We start from the raw sequence: 22,942 nt of genomic DNA, 5'->3' as shown, positions 1-22,942 counted from the left end.
ATGTGACTTTTGTATGTGTAGATATTTCTTGAACATGTGTGCCAGTTTTGCCTATTGTTTCTATATAAATGCAGAGTCTTCTGGGGCCAGGAATCATTTCCCCCATTATTTTAACTTGGGATGTGATGTAAAAGATGTATGTATGTATGCATGTATGTATGTATTTTTTAAAAAATGTATAATTCATGGAGGATTGAAATATGAATGATGTTTAGTCCAATTGGTTACAGGGCTGCAAGAAAAATCTGCTGAGTTATACCATTTGCAAGCATTTATGGTGTCTTTTCTATGAGAGTTTCTAGGCTATAATATCACCTGATAGAAAGTATTAGAACTGTCAAAATGCGAATAAGCATGCTGTGTTGAAGAACAGTCAAAATGGTTTCAGCTAAAAGGAAGTCATGTCTTGTTAAGGTATTTGAGTTTCTTAAGTATGTCAAATCCCATGAAAGTGGGGGGTGGTAATAGAATGTATTTAGAATACTTGGTTTTTAAAAGAGCTTTACAAATCGTGCCAGCAGCAAAGGCTTCTAGGAAATTTAGCCAATTTCGAATGAGAAAACAGATTTCCAAGTCAGATGGAACACTGGTCTGGTCCAACTTTTAATTCTTATGCCCTTAAGATCTTTGCCAAAAATATGAATGCAAAGAATTTATTATAACTTATTAAAGAATGGCAAAATTGCATGTCTAGAGAAATGGAGGGTGGCCAGAGGACAGACATGAGGATCATCTCCATGCTCCATGCTCCATACATTAGGATATTCGGCAGTGTCCAACTTCGGAGGATGCCGACTATCAACATAGGATTGCTCCCTAAAAGACAGGCAGACAGATTGACTAACTGACTGACCTAGATAGGGAATACTTTAGAAGAAAGCATGAATAGAAATGAGTAGGGATGTTGTTTGTCTCACCTGATAAGTTCATATTGATAACTGAAAAAGCCTCATGGGGTTTTTTTTAATTCAAAAATCCTAACATAACCACTGCTCCCCTTCCTTGCTAACCCTTCCTCCTTCCCTCCCTCACACATTCCTTGCCTTAGGAAAGAGGATGGGTAGCAGGCATTGGATAGCTCCCTCAACACAGGCATCATTTTCTGCTGGGATCATGGGGTTTGACTACAAAGATTTCAGATTGAGAAGACATTCCATCTTGCCCGTTAAAGGAAGCTGGAGATTGTGAAAGTTTGCCCATAATTTTGTGAATACTTGGATGTATATACTGAGGATTTTAGATTTTTTCCTTATGAGCCAGTATGGCTGACCTTGTTTTACTAAAAACATCTTTCTGCTTTTCAAGTTTTGAGTTGATACACAGATGGTAAACTTAAGAGGGTGCTCACAGCCAATCTTCATTAAGGATGTGGTTATATTTGTATATTCAGTGTGAAGAATTTAGCTTATCTTAGAACAGGATGACGTGTTTCGCTATCATGTTTTACAGTACACACATAATCTGTGAAGCAAGAATAGTATAGGACATACACAAATCCCATTCCACCCTATTGGAACTAGAGCCATATTGGTTCATAAATTTAATCTTTGGAAATGGTATTTTATTTTATTTTCCCATAGTGAGGTTTTGTTTTATAGGAATGCCTCCTCATGTCATTCTCCTATCTTAATACATTGTATTGGGTAAGTCATAGAAACAGATCAGCTATCTAAGAACCCTAAGGAGCACACTATACCTATGTCTGTATCACCAAGAAACTTGTTTAAGCCCTTACAAAGGCACCGAAGTGAATTAAGATATACTGAAGCCCTACTCACTCACATGGAAGAGCCTATACAAGTAAAGTCAGAACCTCCTTCAGATCTTCACTAAATGTCCCGAGATCAGGAGAGGAGCAGTCCTGATTCCTTTCCACATGTTTGTTCCCTATGTAGAGGACTAAAGTGTGAGTAGGGCTTTTGTTGTTGCATGTGAAATTAAAAGCAGTAAAAACAACCCAACAACTTACTGGTTGAAAGAGTTATTAAAATCTCTTTTGTTGAACATGTATGATACATGTATGAACATGTATGATGGTGAAATTTCATTTGCTGAATAATACTCTCTACAGTATTGAATTCCTCATCATACTGTAATGTCCCATTATAGCCTTAATGTGGTAAATATGCCTATTATACACAACTGCAAGCTTCTTCTGTGTAAAACGTCATTGTTGTTACAATTCCAGAATGTTAACAGACATGGTGGTGGTGATGATATCTAGCTCACCACCTCTTTGGTGTGCCTAACTGTGCCAAGCAACAACTGAGGATACTCATCTTCCCCTAGATACCCATCATGAAAAGAGAGATCACACACACACACACACACACACACACACACACACACACACACCTCTACTTCACTGCTTCTGATTTTTCTGTGCTTTCAGACTACTTGGAGGGGTAGGTGCTTCTCACGTTATACCAGGTATTCATCAGGAACTGACATAGAGGGAGTGGCTGAGCAACTGAACAGGTGATGGCATCTGTTACTGCTTCTCCTTTTCATGGTTGGTACCATTACCCATCACTATTCTGTGGTGGGTATTAGATTCAGATGAAAAGGGAAGAGGGTGGTGGTGACAGGGAGCAGCACCCAACACTGCTGCCAACTCTCCATAGGTTTTCTCACATACCTGTGGAGTACAAATGATTACAATTATTCAGCATCTTAATTTTATTATATGTTTAACACATAATAAAATTAAATTAGTGAAAAAATAAATCTATGAGGGTTTGAAAGCAATGTTTGTTTTGCCATTCAGAAAGTACTCAATTTAATATATGTTCCTCAGCAAGTACCTTGAATCACAGTGTGGCACAAGGCTTGTGCATCCATGCATTCTCAACACACACATACATTCTCATATATGAAATCCAGAGGGGTCAGCTTTTCTATCCTTGCATATCCTCATATGCAAAAAATATATATTAATGAACAGAGTCCCTACTCTAATAATAGGAATTATTAACCCGGCAAGCCTATCCAGTGAAATTTTAGAATGTTTTTAGGATGTTTTAAAGATGTTTTAATCATATATGGTATGTTTTTTAATCAGTTTTTAATGTGTATTTTATATCATGTTTTTTTACTGTTTGTTTTATACTTTGAATGGTTTTAGTTTTTGTGAACTGCCCAGGGAGCTTCGGCTATTGGGAAGTATAAAAATACAATAAAATAAATAAATAAATAAATTCAGACCACTATAATTGTATACCTATACCACAGCTTTCATAGTGATTCCTTCTATTCAATGTATCCTGGCAGTGGTAGTATTATAATGGGCAGTAGAGATCTCTAATAAAATTCTCAGCAACTTTAGGAGTCTTTGGGAAAGCCACCAGAGCTGGTATACAAATAATGTTAAGTTTGAATTGTAAATATGCTCTGTTAGTTGGAACAGGCATGCTGATTACAAAGATATTGGACTAAACCCAGTCTGAGAATAAGTACTTTAGACAAATGGCCCTAAATAAAGTGCCTTTTTGCAGTTGCTGACATTTTAATTATGAAAATCAATAAGCAGTAGATTCTACTAGGGATGTGCACGGACCCCCCAATCCTCTTCGGGCCCAATCTGCAAATTGTGGATCAGGCCCGCTCCGCCCCGCCTCGATCCGCCTAGGGTCCGCTCCGCTCCGCTGTGGAGCTCCGGCTCCGAATTGGAGCTCCGCAGCGGCGGGGAGTGGTGCCAGGTAAGGCCCCCTCCCTCCTCCGCCTTACCTGTGTCTGTCCTGGCCCATCCCAGCTTCACTAGAGCCCACGGCTCAAGCAGGAACTGTACACTTGAGCTGCGGGCTCTAGTGAAGGTGGTGACAGGCCACGACAGACACAGGTAAGACCCCCCTTCCCCTTACCTGGCTCTGCCACTGTCGCCGCACAGGCAGCGGCGGTAGAGCCAGGTAAACCCCCCTCCTGCCTCCCCCTTACCTGCATCTGTCAGTCGCAGGTAAGGAAGTCACTTCCGTCAGGAAGACTAGGCAGTTGTGGCCTAGTCTTCCTGTTTGAGTCCTCGGGCTCAGTTGAAGCAGCCGCGGGACCGTGGACGGATGCAGGTAAGACCCCCTCCCCTGGCTCTGCCGCCGTTGCCACACAGGCGGCAGCGACAGCGGCAGGGCCAAGTAACCCCCCTCCCTCCTCCCCCTTACCTGTGTCTGTCCGCGGACCCATGGCTGCTTCAACTGAGCCCGAGGACTCAAACAGGAAGACCAGGCCGCAGTTGCGGCCTAGTCTTCTTGGTTGAGCCACGAGCTCTAGTGAAGGTGAACCGCCCAGAGAGCTTCGGCTATTGGGCGATAAATAAATAAGGTGGCGACAGGTCACGACAGACGCAGGTAAGACCCCCCTCCCCCTTACCTGGCTCTGCCACTGTCGCCCCCTCCTGCCTCCCCCTTACCTGTGTCCGTCAGTCGCAGGTAAGGAAGTCACTTCCGTCAGGAAGACTAGGCAGTTGTGGCCTAGTCTTCCTTTTTGAGTCCTCGGGCTCAGTTGAAGCAGCCGCGGGACTGCGGACGGATGCAGGTAAGACCCCCTCCCCCTTACCTGGCTCTGCAGCCGTCGCCACATGGGCGGCAGCGACAGCGGCAGGGCCAAGTAACCCCAGCTTACCTTTTTTGCGGAGCTCTGGATCGAGGCGAAGGATCCGCCTTCACCTCGATCCGCTCCGCAACACTCCGCTGCTCCCCTGATCCTCTTCGCCTCCGCCTTAAGGGGAGGTGAAGCCCCCCGATCCGCTTCTGCTTCTCCGGTCCGAGGAGAAGCGGAGCACATCCCTAGATTCTACTGTCCTTTGTCAATCATATTCCCATATTTACTGCTTGACAAAAGGCAAGCAGATATGCAACCCATGTTTTGAGGCACACTTTTAGTGCAGATAATTTGTGAACATTATGCCTTTAGTTTATTTTGTATGGAGCATTTGGAGTTCTAGATTTTTATTTTTATTTTGCAATGGTTTTGGAAATGGGTTAATGTTTGGATGCATTGAAGCCAGATACTTGAAACAAATAGAAGGCAGCACTCATAGGACGGATGAGGAGAAGAAAATGTCATTAGTTTCGTATCCACTCAGCTGTTACGAAAACGCAAATTCTGGCTGACACTCGGTTGTACAAGTTTCTTTTTCCTCATGCAACATCTGAGAGAGAGGTTTACCTTAATGCTTATTTCCTTGCTTATAAAAGTCCATGTGGATTATTAATTGATAAACGTGGTACGGCTAGCTCTATCCAGGAGATGCTCCAGATGCATACTAGCATAACCTGGAAGAATGCTTTGAGCCACAGAGGTCACCTGGGAATCTAAAGTAAAAGATAGAGATAACAGCACATCTAAGCCCCAAGCACCATCCTTAAATGGAAATGTAACCCCATCCAGAACCATTGAATCACCCACCAAAATCACCCACCAAAATCTTGCCTGGATGGAGCTTCAGTTTATTAGCCCACTAACTGTCCAACCAATTATCAACTTCTTCAGGACATATTTGGCCTGTCAAATCTTTCTCTGGGCACTGTCACTCCTGACAGTGCTGAGTCAGATGCAGGCCAAGAAGTCCAAGAAAAAAGTGGGGAGAGAAGGAGCTTTTCCCAGGGAAATGTCTTGGTTGGGGGGGGGGGGGAATACAGGCCAAACAACTAACACATTAGAGGTAAGCAATGACTCCAAGATTTTACTCTGACTTCAATTAGGTACTGTGAATAATGGCCTGTTCCAGCTTGGGCCAGTAGTAAGGCTGCCCGCTAGCAAATCCAAGGCTTCATGCCTCCCATTGACTGTGATGGGAAATTAAAAAATCAGCAATAACTTTTCTCTTTGTCAGATCTGGATGATATTTGCAGACGTAGGGAGAGATTATGCTTACCAATTGTCAGAAAAATAGATGCGTGGGTTTTATGCCAAATACCTTTACAGTTTGATTTTTGTAAAAGGGAACTGCAGGTAAACGTTTAAAATTTTGTGGCAGAATCAGATAAAAATTGATCTCAGGGAATCAAACCTGCCAAGTTTCAAATTGATAGTGATAGGTGGGGGTGGGGCTTGTGCATGAGCAGCCTTGACATTTTGAGGGTATCCAAAAAAGAAGAAGAGTCACTTCCGTAAGGGGCTGCCTAAGGGTGCACTGCCTCAGGGAAGGGCAGTCCCAAATGGGTTTGGGTTCTGACTCCAGGAGAGTCAAGCAGATGGGCTCAAGTTCAAGGTCTGGGTTTCAGTTTAGTACTTCCACAGGTTGCATTGCTGATCTACCAGAACCAGTTCATCCTCTTCTGTCATGGTTGCTGCTCCACAAGTCATAATATCATAGCAAGAATCAAATTGCTCACCCTAGATCAGAAGTGAGGAACCTCAGGCCCAGGGGCTGAATCTGGCCCTCAGGGGATTCCCGAGATGGCTATGCCACTTCCCCTGGCCCACCTTCTTTCCCTCAACCACTTATGATTTTCCTCCTTTTGTGCAGTTTTTCTCTTATTGTGAAAGGTAGAAATGCCTCTCCTAAGGCTTATTAATCATAGGAAGGGTCTTAAGCTAAAATGTGCTGGTATTTTGTATATTTTTGGCCCCAACCTTTTTGCCTTCTGCCCCATCCACCACTGAAATGTGGCCAAAATTGAATCTACACCTTGGGCTGAGGGCTTTATAGCATATTTGTGACTGGCCATTCACAGAAGTTTGTGGGTCATTTTGACAACATCGTGAGCCTCCTGCACGTCTCTCACTCCTTCCCTCAGTTATTCTGCTTAAAAGTTAACCTTGGAAAACACAATTCTTCTGAAATATCCTGATTCTTCCTGCATTGTGCAGTCGAAGTTGCACTACAAAACACCCACCAGAGGGCGCTGTCCTATTCAACTATATACGCTGGGAAGTTTTAGATTACAGACAATGTGATCGCTGCTCTCTTCCCATGTAATTCAGCTTGTTTCAAATGTGAAAGTGAAGCAGGAAGCAAAGCACCGGAAAGGAAATGCAATTCCCCTTTAATCTAAAGGGCTTCTGAAAGAGGTTCCCCACCTTTGCCCTACATTAAAAGTACTGGAACTTAGCCTCAAAAATCTTAAGATGCTCTGACTACATTTAATTGTGGGTTGTTGTGTCTTGTAAATATTTCCAAAATTCATGTACATTGAATTTTGCTTTGATTTTATTGATATGTGAATTAAATGTATCTCAATAATCACCTGATAATGAAGGAGATAACTGGGGGTTGTTGTTTTCTCCTTCATGACATATCTGTATGGCAACTTTTTATTTATATTAATTACGTTAACCAATAATATGTAATATTGTGACTATATTCAAAGTCTTCATATTAAATACACCATAATAAATCAGAAAAAATAGTGACTTTAAACAAATGTAACTGCATTCATTTTGAAGAAACATGTATAAACAATCCCACCATGCTGCTATCGTGTAATTAACACACGGTACAAAAAGCATTTATCACAGTAATTTCCATAGACAGAAGGGTTTCAGATATTTTCTTGCATAGAATTCAAGCAGTTAATGAGTTTCAACTTGCCTTACTTAACAGCTCAGATATGAGGAGTTATGCTTTAGTTTCTATTTTAAGGAAGAGTATGAGTAGTGCTAATTTCTTTGAAACAGTGGAGTGATGCATTAGACACATAGTCTGCAACTAAGGCCATGGGAGGCAGGACATGAGGGCCACTGGATAATCTAAAGTAATGACACATCATAGTAAACAAAGAAGCTTCAGATGTCCAAGTTTACATAGTGGGGGACATTCCTTTAAAATATGAAACACAGGCAAACCTCAAAAGAAAATAAGATGTGAGGAAAGTAAGATGCTTCATTAGACTATTAATGATCCCAGTAGATCTGTATTTAAATTAGTGCTTTGCTTTCAGAAGAAAGCAGCATTACTGTGCTCCTGCTGATGATGGAATGAGATTTACAGGAGCTGAACATCTGTGATTTCATGAATATCTACCCTTTAAATAGTTTTTTTTAAAAAAGCCCACACACAAATATATTTGTTGTGTCTTTAATGTTCTTGATATTGTTTTGCAAAGAAAAAAAGGTAGCTGCTCAAATTAAATATATTATTTTTCTTACAGGGTCTTCATTTTGGTGCCTATTGGACATTGTCCCTATTAAGAATGAGAAAGGTGATGTAGTTCTGTTTTTAGCCTCTTTTAAAGATATAACGGATACAAAAGTGAAGATTTCTCTGGATGATAAAAAAGAAGGTGTGTATCATTTATTAAATAAAATTCCTCTGGATTTTTGACAGTTATGATATAAAATATAAATTGTTACAGAAACGATTTGGCTGTTATATATGTCAAATGTCTCATGAATCCTTGTAATTTTTAGTGACATCACCATGGTGGACCTAGAGAATTAGAACGTTACTGCTGGAACTGCAGGTTAATGTACCTTTACAGATACAGCATCACTCACAGTCTCTTATTCTATATAAGGGAATATGGGATCAATGCTCAATGTGTGTGGGAGGGAGAGGAAGTTGGGTGGTTCATTTCAAATTAGGCCAGACTACATTTAGTTTGCGGTCCAGTCAACCATTGTTATAACCGCATAAACTATTTGCTAACAAATAACAAATTAGTAGTTTGAAATAAAGTACAGCATTATAGTAGATGAAGCCAAACCCATTAATGAATGTGGCATGACTTACCTTCAAAATGGTTCCAGATATTCTCACTGTGCAGTTTTTCACAGCAGGGACACAAAGAAGAAGTATAGTCAGCATGACAATATCTATCACCCAACCCTAGTTTACATAATCTGGTTTAAAACTGGAGGGATAACTATTGCAGGATCTACACTACTGCTTTAAAATGGTTTATAACAGTAGTGAAAACTTGCAGCCCAGGACACAATCCATGTACAGTTTTCAAACCATTTTCAAAGTGTCATATCCTGCTTGGTGTAGATCTGGCCATAGCTGATGAATCTCAGACTGGATGCTGTTTTTACTAATATAGAATTTCTTATTGGAGAGATGATGACATTAATAGTACTAGACCAGAAAGGTGTCTCCCCCCCCCTAAACTGACTGCAGGTTCGTTTCTTTTGCGTTGCCATTTCTAAAAACAGTCACTTCCGTCTGTTCATTTACTTGTTGTAGGTGTTCTGTCTTTGTTGGTCCCAACTTTCCTGCAGACTTTCATGTGAACATCCTAGCTGAGTAATTGGGAACCTCTTTCAGCCTGAGGGCCAAATTCAATTTTGGAGAAGTTCTTGGGGACCAAAGACCAAAGGGGATGGGGCCAAAATATCCAAAGCACCAGTATATTCAAACATAACGCTGTTACTGCCAGCATCTAAGCAACATTTTAGAATGGGGAAACAAAACATGCAAAAGCTGGAAAGCCACCAAACTATGATGGTCATGAGAAAGTGGAAGAAAATGGGACACCTGGAAAACCCCAGAGGACCATATTAGGACTACAGGAGGGACAGATTTGGCCTCCAGGCTTGAGGTTCCCTACTCCTGTCCTGGTCTTTTCCTATTGACTGCCACCCACTTAAGTGTAGGTGCAAAGGCATCCTGAAAAGTAGCAGCTGAATGGCACTGGGTGGTTCATGCCTGAAGTATTATGGCAACGTTCATCTGTTGTTAGCAGGCATTTTTTCTGGCATTGTCTCATTACATGGATGTAAGCCATTTATGCTAGGGGCTATCAAAATACCCTGTAGCTGAATATGATAAGACATTTGCAAATGAACTGGTGACAGTATTAATAGTGACAATGACTGTATGCATAAGAGTATCATTATAATCCCATAGAGCAATTGAGATGCAGGTTGCAGGAACTGGGTACAATCAACAATTAAACAATTGAGTTTAGTTCTGGTATTCTTGCATGAATATTGCAAATTGTGTGAGCATTACACAACTGGAAAAACAGCACTGGAGAAAGAAACAGCAGGCTTTACCTCCTGTAGCCAACTGGTTATTGAAAACACCCTTCTTTCCCCACAAAAAATTGTCTGTCCTCAGTTGAGAAATGCACTGTTTCTCATCCACCCTATACTAATAGCATAGCAACTGCTTTAAAACAGCACATTTCTGCAACTGATATTTAAATGTATTACTCTGTAACAAGAAGCAGTAGATCACATTTCAATTATACACAAGTTACACTGCTAATTAGGTTTTAAACAAATAGTTTCCCATAACTCATTTAAAAGTCGTCCCATCCTTCCCCTTCTTTTAAAAATAAATTTTAATCAAATACTGCTGTGAAACACTATTCATTGCCAGATTTAGCATAACCTGACAAAAAGGAAGGTTTTTCCACCACGTGCAGGAAATGTCCTATTTTAGAAAAAAAAAAAACAATTTTGCTTTCAAGAAGTCAAGTGAAAGACCGGTGGATTTTTCAGGCACAGTCTATTTTAGTCCCATTCATTCAGTTGAGTAATGTATAAGAACGATTCTAATGTTGGTTACATCTTTGTCAACTGTGCTGACATTTGAGCTAACCTTAGCTGAATCACTAAATGAATTAACTGCTTCCTGATCTTATAGATGAATACTTGCAAAAACGTTCCTCAATCTAATTTGGTGTGCTGTTATATCCTTGTGTGGGCCAAATAGAAAAGAACAAATAATAGGGGGAATAGACACATATAGCTCTACATCCTGATCCACTGATTCATCACCATTATCTTACATCTGGCCTCAGAACCTAGCTGGTTCCATTCTCTCAGATTCTGTACTTGTTCTTGCACTTCTCAAGTAATTCGCTGCACTTTTCGCTACCGTGTTTCTTAATGGGACTACACATGGATGTACATGTCATGTGTTAGAAATGGTAATTGTGCAGAGGTGCTAAAAGATATCGGGTGAAGCAGAGTGTGAGGCTATAACACAGGAAAGGTTTTCTTCTCCTATAGAACATCCTTCTGTCCAGAGAGCACAATTCTGCCACAGTTACATCTCTTTATGAACACTATGGCTTAAAAGGTTCCATTTTGTCTGGAAAGGTCACTTAGGAAGAATCTAGTAAACTAGAACAAAATGCCCTTGTAAGTTCCCACCCAACTCCTCTATTAAAACAGACAAGGGAGTATCTTCACCCTCTTCACCAACATTGTTGGCCTTTCTGAAATATTTAATGCCCAACCTTCCTATGGTCCTAATCTAATCAAAACAACATGGTGCCACCTATTGATTGGTTATCGACAGCTCTGAAACTGAGGTCCTTTATAGGAAGTAGTTCAAAATCTACCTAAAGCTTAGAGCTCCTCTTTTGTTAAGCAGAAAAAGGCAATAATCTTTCTTTTGTGCACCATTCTAGGATTTTGGGTGAGAGTTTGTAATCAAAGGCTATCACTGTAATAAATCCCTGGAAGTTAAATCTCAGGTCTTCTAAGAGTATTCCATGTCTATTTTGCTGGCAGACACTCTGCTTAACTAAGTTTTGGAACTTCTGGCTGAATGCCCAGTCTTGTATTTCTTACCCCTGAACTCCAGGAGATTGAAGAAAAGGCTCTGAACTCTACCTTACAGTGATACCAATCTCTTGTGAAGAAGATTGTGTTAACTTAAGTAGTTGCCCAACAAAAATAAAAAAAGCAAATGTCACAGACAAAATATAGTTCAGACGATGACAATGAGCATGAAAAGCAGGGTTGCAATAATGTTGGACAGAGTAAGGTTTTTGGACATGACCCAGAAATAATAGATTGACAATTGTCCATCCCACTGTTTATCCATTCCAGAGCTAATAAGTTAAATAAATCACTCATTAAGAGAAATGAGCAAAACTTTCTGAAACAATGCTGGTGAACCATAGAAAAAAATAATAGTTTCTGAAGGACTAATGGGTGCTAAAGCCACCTAGGAAAGTGAAGCAAGCTAACCTGACGAATACCCTGAAGTGCCAGGAGAGTGAAGGGACACCAACACCACTTGCCTTTAGTGCTGAGCAGCTTGACACTGGTTGATTGGGAACAACCCTTGGCACATGCAGGATCTCACACATCAACCATTGGCCTGCGGTGATGGGCAGGAACAAACATGTTTGGTCGCTTCAGTTCATCTGTATGGTGGACAGGTGATGAAAAGTCTGGATCACCTTAATGAGAATACTGGCACTTCAAGCCAGGGTGGAGCTGCTTACAGGGAGGCTTTGAACTTAACCAAAGTCTCCCAAAAGAGATGGTGCCCACACATCACCTTAATTTGTATCTTACCTTTTATCATTGGGATCTCACGGTGGCATAAAGATAAAATCCCAACTACCAGTGACATGTCTTCATTGCAGTGGGGAGGCAAGAGAACCTTCCACTACTTGTACCATTATGAAAGATCCCATCTGCATCCATTTCACGTCCACAGACTCAGCTGTGTTGCTTCAGCCCTTTGAGAAGGAGCCACACTTTTATGAAGTGAGATTTCTTAGAAAAGCTATGAACAAATACCTGTTATTAAATAGCTAGCTTCCCTCCTGAATTATGGATAAGCATACAAGTCTTTATCATCTTCCAGGAACAAAAGTTTCACTGCAGGATATAAACATTTTCTCAGATAAGAAAGGTCACAATGAACAGAGATATATACTCAGGTACTGAACCAACTGTATGTTAAGAGAGAAATTCTGCTTTATTTCTGAAGTGTATGTGCAGAGAAAAATCATTTTTAAATCAAAGGATATACTTCAGATACATAGTGAAATAAATGAGGACAGAATCTTTCCTCAGTATACCATGGCGTGTGACACTATCAAGAGTAGATAAAAAATATTTCTTTTTCTGAATAAAATACAGTCCTGGTTCTGAAAACTGATTAGAGGTAACTACACGAGTTATATGATCATCACTGGGACTGTATGTACCTTACCCTACCATTCTCAGCATATGTTTTGTACCAGTGAAATCAAAATCCATAAATTTCCAAACATATCCCCATAATCATGAACCTGTTTGGTTTGTTTGTTTAGCTGTTGTTCATTTAAAGAAAACTGATATGCAAAATTTGGGGACCTAAATTCACGTGATATGCAAGTACGTGTAACAGAATCCCATTGGGAAAATCTTCATTCAGGAGGAGCTGGTTAGGAGTGTTCAATCCTTCCTCTCCACCCAATGATGCTCTGATCCAAACTGTGTTACCCACCCCTCACCCCAGCACAGCTTTTCCCTTGTGGGGTTTCAAACTTATATTTGTGATGGCAAATGTGTATTTGAATCCTGGATGGGGGAGGAAAAAAGCCTCTGGGGTAGGAGTGCGGCAATTTCAGGGACAGTATTATTTTAAAGCATTTTAGTTAAACCATTTTATTAGGCTGCTTGTTCCCCTAAGAGGATAATGGAACTGGAAATCCAGTATTTTCAGGTGAGGTGGGTTTTACATATTCTCTAGTTCTGATTCAGTAATGATTGAATGAATTACTCACGTAAAATATGAACAGACCTGTCAGCCTAAATTGTTTAAAGCTCCATGTGGCATTTTAAGAAAGCCTTTTGGAGTCTTTCTTTGCACCCACATCCAGAATAAAGAGGACAGACAGATGAATAGGGGGTGAACTGGGACCATCATTTTTATTAGCATAAACAAAAAGAAACCTGCAATCTCCTCCTAGCATGTCTGGTGAAGGGTGAGCCTGGCCCTGTCCTGAGCCAGAAATGGTGTACTGTGCGTTTCCATCCCATCCAGTCACACCTTTTGATACTGATGGAGGCTCTCCTGAATCACTGCCATCCCAGTCACTGTGTTGTTTATATGACACAGAAGTCACTACGGAGCCATCCCAGGGCTTTCCCCCGAAGATCCAAAATAAAAAAGTTGGGGACTTACCCCGACTTTTTCCTCTGCAGTTAGGTAACGATGGTGCATCTGCATCTGTTGCCGCTCCAGAGTTGGGTGTGTGTGGCTGAGCACATGGCGACCCCTGATTGGTCACCATCTACCCAGACGGGGGAGGGATGAGCCAGTGAGCCGAATTGCCTCTAGAACGCCTCCGTGGTTCTCTGGTGAGGGGTGAAGAAAAAAGGTAAAAAAATAAAGTGGAAAGGGGTAAAAAAAAACTGTGGAGGGAGCAGCACCTGTGCATAGGCGCAGTGGTGCATGAGTGCAGAGGCGGCTCCTCCAATGCAAACCCTGCGCTCCCTCCTTAGCGTGGAGACAACCCACAGGAGCGCAAGCATGGGGTTTGGGGGGCTCGCAGCGATGATACATCATCATGAAGACAGCCTGCCAAACCGCTGAATTCTGGGTGAAAGCCCTTAAAACTTTAGAAAAGCTCCATTCCAGCTTGCAGCAGAATGGAGCTTAGAGTTCTTCACAGACAGGCTTTTAGCCCCGTAGCAGTTTCTAGAATGCCAATGTGACCACACAACATTGCATAACAGGCTGAAAGTCTGTCTGAAAGTAATCCCACACTGCACTGTGTGTGTGTGTGTGTGTGTGTGTTTAAAAAAGGTTTTTTTTAAAAAAAGCAACAACAACAAAAAGTCAGAAGACCACTTGGACATCTCATACTCTTAATAAGTTAAACAGTACCCCTGTCCCTACCCACAATTCCTCTCTTCCAAACCTCTTTCTCATAACTCTTCATTTTATCCCCACTTCCACTAATCACAGAAATCAAAAATATAGAAATGTTTGGCACAGCACTAACTTTTTTTTTTTGGCACAGCACTAACTTTTAAATTATTATTATTATTATTATTATTATTATTATTATTATTATTCATGTTGTATTTGGGGGTTTTAACTTGTGAACTGCCCAGAGAGCTTTCACAACAACAACAACAACAACAACAACAACAACAACAACAACAACATGAAACATCCCAGGTTCAGTAGAAAGCAACTTTGTATGTTCATTTACTATATTTCTGCAAAAGACTTCCAAAGGCTGGTTTGTGACAATGCAGAAAAGCTTTCATATGTGTTCAATACTGGAACGTGAACACATAGTAAAACAGTCATTAGGCTTGGCCCACAACCTATGTTTCCATGACAACATGGTTCTTTGACTTAGAGTTTGATTTTGTTCTTTTTACTCTCTAGGAATTTGTTGTTGTTGTTGTTATTTTAGGAATGAATTTGATTCATAATGTTTTGGCAAAGTCTTCCGAGGCTGAGACGACTTGGCTCTCACACCCTTCCCCTAATACCACCATATCCACTGATGCTTTTATCTCATCCAATCTGAATCAGCTCACATCCTCTGCCACCTGTATCTATGTTTTCACTAAATTATCTATCAATATGATCTGGAATAAATTCAAAATAAAAACATAACGTCATTATTGAATCAGAACAAATAGTGAAGGAATCTAGTCCAGCAGTTTGTCTCTAGTAATGGCCAACCAGATGCCCCCAGAAGCACACAAGCAGGACATCATGAAAAGCACCAACTGCTGCATTTGCATATAGCAATCACAGGCAGACCTTTTACGAATTTGTATGTGGGTTAAATAAACCCACATGGCAGGGGGCATGGTGCTACAGAAGAAGGCTCTTCCCCAACACAGGCACATTCATTTTATATGCATGCAGGGACTTCTCCACACATTTGAAGGAAAGTGGGTAGGTTGGGAAAGGAGCCTGCTGCCGCAATGCCATTCTCCATCTCCATATATGTTCATTTAACCCACATATTATGCCTAAAAAGTGTTATCTTTTAAATGGTAGTCTTAAAAAGAGATAACCCCAATGCCCGGCCACAAGTTCCACGGTCTCGGGATCATCCTGGGGCCGTGGAAAAAGTGGGGGGGGGGGAAAGGGCCTGCCAATATCCCAGGGCAAGGGAGGGATCATCCCTCCCTGCTCCCAGGATGCCCTGTGCATCATGTGGACACGCAGGGATGATCCTGGGGCAATCCCTGGGATATCGGCTGATCTAGCTATGCCCTAAATGGAAAAGTCATGGTAAGCCTCTGTGTGTGTGTTTCCGCTTGCAGTATCGCTGGAATGCCCAGTGGTGGGTGCACGTTGGCACCTCATCGTAGAAATGATGCAGCTCTACTCTGCTACCGCCACAGGGTATACAGGGCGTATAGACAGCCCTGTGGACTCCTGCTTGACTCTGCGTCTTGACTGTGTATTGTATCTGACTGCTTAACTCTGCTTGGACCTTTGAATGTATCTTGCCTTAGCCTGATCCCATACTGGACTGAAACCTTTGTGCATGGACATTTGCCTGCTTTCTCGCTTCGCCTTTTGATGCTCCATAATTTGTCCAAATGCTGAGTGTGATTCAGCTATAGCAGGACACGTATCATGTTTTGAAGGTTACGAAGTCTATACTGTAAAAATAAAAGTCAATGTATTCAGGTAAATGACATGGTGGTGTTAGAAAAAAAAGCCAAGGTGTTTTGTGTTGTTTTTTGAAAAGCTTTCTTAGCCAGCTGTGCATAAAGAATGAAACATGCCCAGAATCATTTAGAGAGTGGTGGTTGCCCCTCTATGTGGCCCCGCTAATGGATTTGCTTTACATTTAGGCTTCCACATCAATCATGTAGGCATCAAGTCTCTCAGTTTTCTTTTGTGCAGACATCAAGATACACTTTTTATCTATTGCTAATTTCCGGCAGTGCTAATTGGGTTTTCTTCACCTCATCTGTATATTTGGCATTGCTTTTAATTAGACTTGCTTGACAGACAGCTTAGTTTGAAGCTCCTCAAATTCCTTTTCTCATTTCTAGCAACACTGTTAATCTTAGAATAACATGTGGATAACATGCTGGTATTATTATTATTATTATTATTATTATTATTATTATTATTATTAAAGAACTTGCACATTGAAGACTAACTGTAATTATTTTGCTGAAAGCACATGAAATTTTATAGGTGATTACTGACTTCTACTACATGATATGCTAGAGCTGGAACCATGAGCAGTAAGTCAGACATGTTTATGTCTAGTGTTTGGTTGAAGACATACATGTGTAGTGGGTTCACAGAAACCCTCAACATATTGAAATAGTGTGTAAACAGCTCATGGGACCATGCGGTTTTAGACCCAATTCCTGCTTCCATTGCCAACATTAGAAAAAACTTCCCTGCTTAGGCCCAATCAGGGTCCCTCTTCACATGGAGGACCTCTATGTACATATATTTTCTTGTGTTGCCTGAACACACAGATGAAAGGGAACAATTGCCACAGTGGAGCTTGGTAGATGAGGCCATGGCAAAAGCGTTGTGTGGGCCTTTGTGGTCCCACATGCACATTCTTTCAATCCATGGGGCACAGATCATGGGAACTACTTATTCTTAAATGTGGTATAAGTAGTTTAAGAACATAAGAAACGGCATGCTGGATCAGACCAAGGGTCCATCTAGTCCAGCACTCTGTGCACACACAGTAGCCAACCAGCTGTCGACCAACAAAGCAGGACACGGTGCAACAGCACCCTCCCACTTATGCTCCCCCATCAACTGGTGCACATAATCTTCCTGCCTCTTACACTGGAGGTAGCACATAGCCATCATGACTAGTAGCCATTGATACCCTTCTCCTCCAGGAATTTATCCAATCCCCTTTTAAAGCCATCGAAATTGGTGGCCGTCACTACATTTTGTGATAGTGAATTCCATAATTTAGCAATGAAGAAGTTTCAACACACATCCCCCCACACATCCCCCCCCAAAAATTTGTAGAATGTGTGTTCAAACCATGTTTACTGTGCTGAGGTTGTAGACCAGTGCACCTGGTTGGTTCTTCCCCCAACCAGATAGTTCCTGGTGGCCTTATCAGCTTGCTCTCAGGTCTGGTGCTGCTGCTGCTAAATGCCAGGTCAGTCCAAAACAATATCTCCCTCATCCATGATCTGATTGTGGATGAGGGGCTGACCTGGTATGTATCACTGAGACCTGGGTGGATGAACAGAGAGCTTCGGCTGGGGGGCGGTATATAAATGTAATAAAATAAAATAAATAAATAAATGAACTGGGAGGGGTTGCTCTCACCCAGCTCTGCCCTCCTGGGTACTCGGTGCAGCATCAGCACAGATTCGAGGGCCGGGGAGGGGGGTTGCCGTGGTCTGTAGAAATACAATCTCCCTCTCTAGGTTTCCTGTTCATTCGAGTGCTGATCTTGAGTGTTTGTACTGTGTGTTAAGTACTCGAGACAGATTAGGGATTCTGTTGGTGTACTGTCCACCCCTCTGCCCTACAGTCTCCCTGCCTGAGCTGATGGAGGTTGTCTTGGACCTAGTGTTGAGGACCCCCAGGATGGTGGTTCTGGGGGATCTCAACTTCCATGCTGAGGCTGCTGTATCCGGAGCGGCTCAGGACTTCATGGCTGCCATGACAATCATGGGGCTGTCTCAACATGTCACTGGCCCAACGCATGTAAAAGGACACACGCTTGATCTGATTTTCTTGACTGGACAGGAGGATGGTGATCTGAAAGTGGGGGAAATGACATCTACTCCCTTGTCATGGTCGGATCACTTCCTATTGAGGTTTAGACTCTCAGCGGCCTTTCCCCTCTGCAAGGGTGGGGGGGCTATTAAAATGGTCCACCCCCGGAGGCTAATGGACTCCGATGGATTCCAGAGGGCTCTGGGGATTTTCCTGCTGATATGGCCAGTGCTCCTGTCGAAACCCAGGTCGCTCTGTGGAATGCAGAGATGACTCAGGCAGTTGACACGATCACGCCCAAGCATCCTCTTCCTCTGAGCAGAGCCCGGTCAGCTCCTTGGTATACACCTGAGCTGAGGGCAATGAAGCAAGAGGGGAGACGACTAGAACGCAGGTGGAGGAAAACTCGTGCTGAGTCTGACCAAACACAGGTTAGAGCTCATTATCGAGCCTACTCTATGGCGGTGAAGGTGGCAAAGAGACAGTTCTTTTCCATCAGCATTGCATCTTTACAGTGTCATCCAGTGGAGCTTTTCCGGATGGTTCATGGCCTGTTACACTCTGGGCCAGGGCGTGAGATTGTTGAACCCTCGGTAGCACGCTGTGACGAGTTTGCATGACACTTTGAAGATAAAGTCGCTCAGATTCGTCTTGAGTTGGACACCACACTTAACGCAGTTCCACTAACAGAGGCGTTCAGAGCGCCGTCTGGGCCAGCTTTATTGGATGAGTTTCAGTTATTGAGGCCTGATGATGTGGACAAGCTGCTTGGCCAAGTCCGGTCGACCACCTGTGTGCTTGACCCTTGCCCTTCATGGCTTATTACATCAAATAAGAAGGGGGTCGTCGGCTGGGTCCAGGAGGTTGTAAATGCCTCCTTGGGAGAGGGAGTGGTGCCGGCCTCTTTAAAAGAGGCAGTAATCAGACTACTCCTAAAAAAGCCAAACCTGGACCGGGAAGATGCTATAAACTACAGGCTGGTGGTGAACATCCCTTTCCTGGGCAAGGTGCTTAAGCGGGTGGTTGCAGGACAACTCCAGGCTCTCTTGAATGAAACGGATTATCTAGATCCATTTCAATCGGGTCTCAGGCCTGGTTTTGGAAAGGAAATTGCCTTGGTCGCCCTGTGGAATGACCTCTGCCGGGAGAGAGACAGGGGGAGTGCGACCCTGTTGGTTCTCCTGGACCTCTCAGCGGCTTTCGATACCATCAACCATGGTATCCTTCTGGATAGGTTGTCTGAGCTGGGAGTTGGAGGTACTGTGTTGCAGTGGTTCCGCTCCTACTTGGATGGCCGATTCCATAAGGTGCTGGGGGATTATTGCTCTGTGCCATGGCTCCTAAGCCATGGGGTTCCACAGGGCTCTATTTTATCCCCTATGCGGTTTAACATATACATGAAGCTGCTGGGGGAGGTTATCCAGAGATGTGGACTGCGGTGTCACCAATATGCGGATGATACCCAGCTCTACCTTTCCTTTTTATCAAACCCAGGTAAGGCAGTGGCTGTTCTGAACCAGTGCCTGGGCACGGTAATGGACTGGATGAGGGCTAACAAACTGAGACTCAATCCAGACAAGACGGAGGTACTGTTAGCAGGTGGTTCATCTGTCCGGCAAGGTGATGTTTGCCCTGTCCTGGACAGGGTTGCACTCTCCCTAAAGGATCAGGTCCATAGTTTGGGGGTGCTCTTGGATCAGAACTGTCATTTGAGGCACAGGTGAACTCAGTGGCAAAGAGCACCTTTTATCAGCTCAGGCTGATTTACCAACTACACCCTTATCTGGACAGAGATAGCCTAGCTACAGTTATCCATGCACTGATAACCTCTCGTTTGGATTACTGCAATGCGTTATACGTGGGGCTGCCTTTGAAAACGGTCCGGAAACTTCCACTGGTACAAAACAGGGCAGCCCGCCTACTAACAGGGTCTGGCTGGCGAGATCATATCATGTCAGTCCTTCTACAAACAACTTCATTGGCTGCCAGTCCAGGTCCGGGCCCGATTCAAAGTGTTGGTATTGACATTCAAAGCCCTAAACGGCTTGCGGCCAGGTTATTTGAAGGAACGCCTCCTCCCATATGCGCCTGCCAAGACCTTAAGATCATCCACAGGGGTCCTTCTCTGTGAGCCCCTGCCTGGCTGTGGAACAAGCTCCCCAGAGAGGTTCGCTTGGTGCCTATTGTTTTCCTTTCATCGCCAGCTGAAGACCTTTTTATTTTCTCAGTATTTTAACACCTAATTTAACTTAAATTTAAACTCTGCTGTTTTAATTTCATATTTTAACCTATATCAATTTTTGTTGTGTGGTTTTATCCTGGTCGTGCTTTTTATATTGTATTTTGTATTTGTGTTTTTAAATTGTTGGTTTTTTTATTATGCTCTTCATGGTTTAAATTTTTGTGAACCACCCAGAGAGCTTTGGCTATTGGGCAGTATAGAAATGAAATAAATAAAATAAAATAAATAGAAACAAGACCAGGCAACATAGGCAGAATCTAAACTACTGCTTTAAAGCACTTTAAAGTGCTTTTAACAGTTTTGACAACTGTTGGGGCCCATGACACACTCCACATACAGTTGTCAAAACTGTTATAAAGTGCTTTAAAGCAGTAGTATAGATCCGGCCATAGATAGTATTGTTAGGTTCTCCAACTACACTTCAGCCTTTTAAATGGATGTGTCCTTTGATATGTTCCAGTGATGGTGTGCTTGCTAGTAAGCAGCTTTTGAAGCTATGAGATTGTCTCTTCTGCCAGCATTAGTATAACCCCCACCTAATTGTCTCTCTGAGCGCAGGGTAATTTTCTAGAATAGGTTGTAGTGTACTGATGTGTTGCAATACCTTCTGTTGATCTCCTTGACATATTGTAGGATATGGGTCAAACTCTGCTTGGACAGAGCAAACCTACTATAATTATGTTGGGGATGGGGCAGGGCAATATGCTGCAGCTATCTTGGCGGAGGAAGAAAACAAACAAATTGGAACTTAAAAGTATAAATCTGAAATATCAGTGGTGCAGTTTCCAGAGGTCAGAGTATTGTCTGCCTTATTTAACAGTGTCTCATCTTTGCTCTTCAGAAAAATTCAAAGGAAGAGGAAGAGCAGGATCACATTTTGATTCAGCACGCAGGCGGAGTCGAGCTGTCCTTTATCACATCTCTGGACACCTACAAAGAAGAGAAAAGAACAAATTAAAAATTAATAATGTAGGTATAGAGCACTAAGCTCTTTTTGCGATGCTATTTGCACGGTGTATTTTCTTGCTAATCAGAAGAATTACTGTAATGGGTGCTACTAATCATTTGTAATTGTATTTGTTGTGCCTTCTGGCTATGAAGTTTCTTCTCAACAAGGCAATATAGAAGGTCAACATACACAAAGGAAAAATTCTGCCAGTATAAGGGTTTCATTGTGAGTGAATTGAAGTTTATGACAAGTCAAGGACAAAACACAATAGGGACAGGCTGGCACCCTGGTATTTCACACAGGCTACAAGAAAGCTCTAAAGCTTAATAGCATTTATTTTCATGTTTTGGCTGCAAGCTTCTTTATGTCTTTTATTTTCCCATAGCAAAATACTTAAAGCAGATTCTAATGTAGAAGGGGATCACACTGCTAGGCACACACATATCTCAAGAGTCTCTGAATTATAGATGATTCTATGCAGAGAACCCTGAGACTAGCAATGTGATTCCCACCTCCTCCCTTTGAAACCCTGGATTTTCTCAAGATTCCTCAGGCATATGAGCTAAAGAGGAACTCCCACATTAGGTGGTGACAGCCCAAGGATGTACAGACCTACCTCCCCCGCCACACACACATCCTGATGACTTATTAAATTTCCGAAGCACAATAAGAGTGATAACACTCAACCACAAAAATTCACTTAGAAATGTAGAATAGATGCAATATATTAGACATGTAAGTGATATATACAACATATATACAGTTTGTAATCAATCTACAGAACAACTTCTCCCAGCTGGTACATATTCTTAAATCCCTTTAAACAAATCCAACAGTGCAAAACCTCCACAATAACAATTAATAAAGAAAAACAGGAACAGAAAAAATGTCCAATGTCACCAGCACTGAAGTTCACAGTAGCATTTTATGTTGCAAATGTAGCAAAACTGCCTAAGAGCAAATTATTATTATTATTATTATTATTATTATTATTATTGTTTTAAATAAATAGTTCAGTAATATATCACCCTACACATGCACAAAGACAGGCATCTAGATTATTATTATTATTATGACATTCATAAGGTGTCTACCAAACATTCATAATGAAGCATCTAATCAATAGGGCATCTATTAAACATTCATGATAAGGCATCTAATAAATTCATAATAAGGCGTCTAATAAAACAGCTGTCCAGTACATATCTTTGTCAGTTGGACGCAACTTGTTCATAAAGGGAGCCGTGGCTGTACATTTAGGGTGGAACCCTCCAACAGTGTCACCATATCATTTTCACGTTTCAGACCGCCAGATAATGCATGCTTGCGCTAATATGTGCTTGCGCAATGCGCAACACACACACCCCAAGTAAAAAAACTGGTCCACGACTCTGTGTGGCTCAGGGGGGAGGAATGGTCTGCTGTTGAATCC

General features: G+C 42.1%; 1 protein-coding gene across 1 annotated transcript in view; it reads left to right on the top strand.

The window, feature by feature from the left end:
• The window catches only part of KCNH8 (potassium voltage-gated channel subfamily H member 8), a 218,259-nt gene that overhangs the window by 86,252 nt on the left and 109,065 nt on the right, over window positions 1-22,942 (top strand). The window contains exons 3-4 of the mRNA XM_063128395.1: window positions 8,085-8,216; window positions 21,403-21,530. Of these exons, the coding sequence (XP_062984465.1) occupies window positions 8,085-8,216; window positions 21,403-21,530 (260 nt within the window). The remainder of the gene's footprint in view (window positions 1-8,084; window positions 8,217-21,402; window positions 21,531-22,942) is intronic.

Source organism: Elgaria multicarinata, chromosome 1 (genome assembly GCF_023053635.1).
Source record: "Elgaria multicarinata webbii isolate HBS135686 ecotype San Diego chromosome 1, rElgMul1.1.pri, whole genome shotgun sequence".
Lineage (NCBI taxonomy): Eukaryota > Metazoa > Chordata > Lepidosauria > Squamata > Anguidae > Elgaria > Elgaria multicarinata.
Note: the sequence above shows the minus strand (reverse complement) of the source record. Positions and strands in the feature narration are given on the sequence as shown.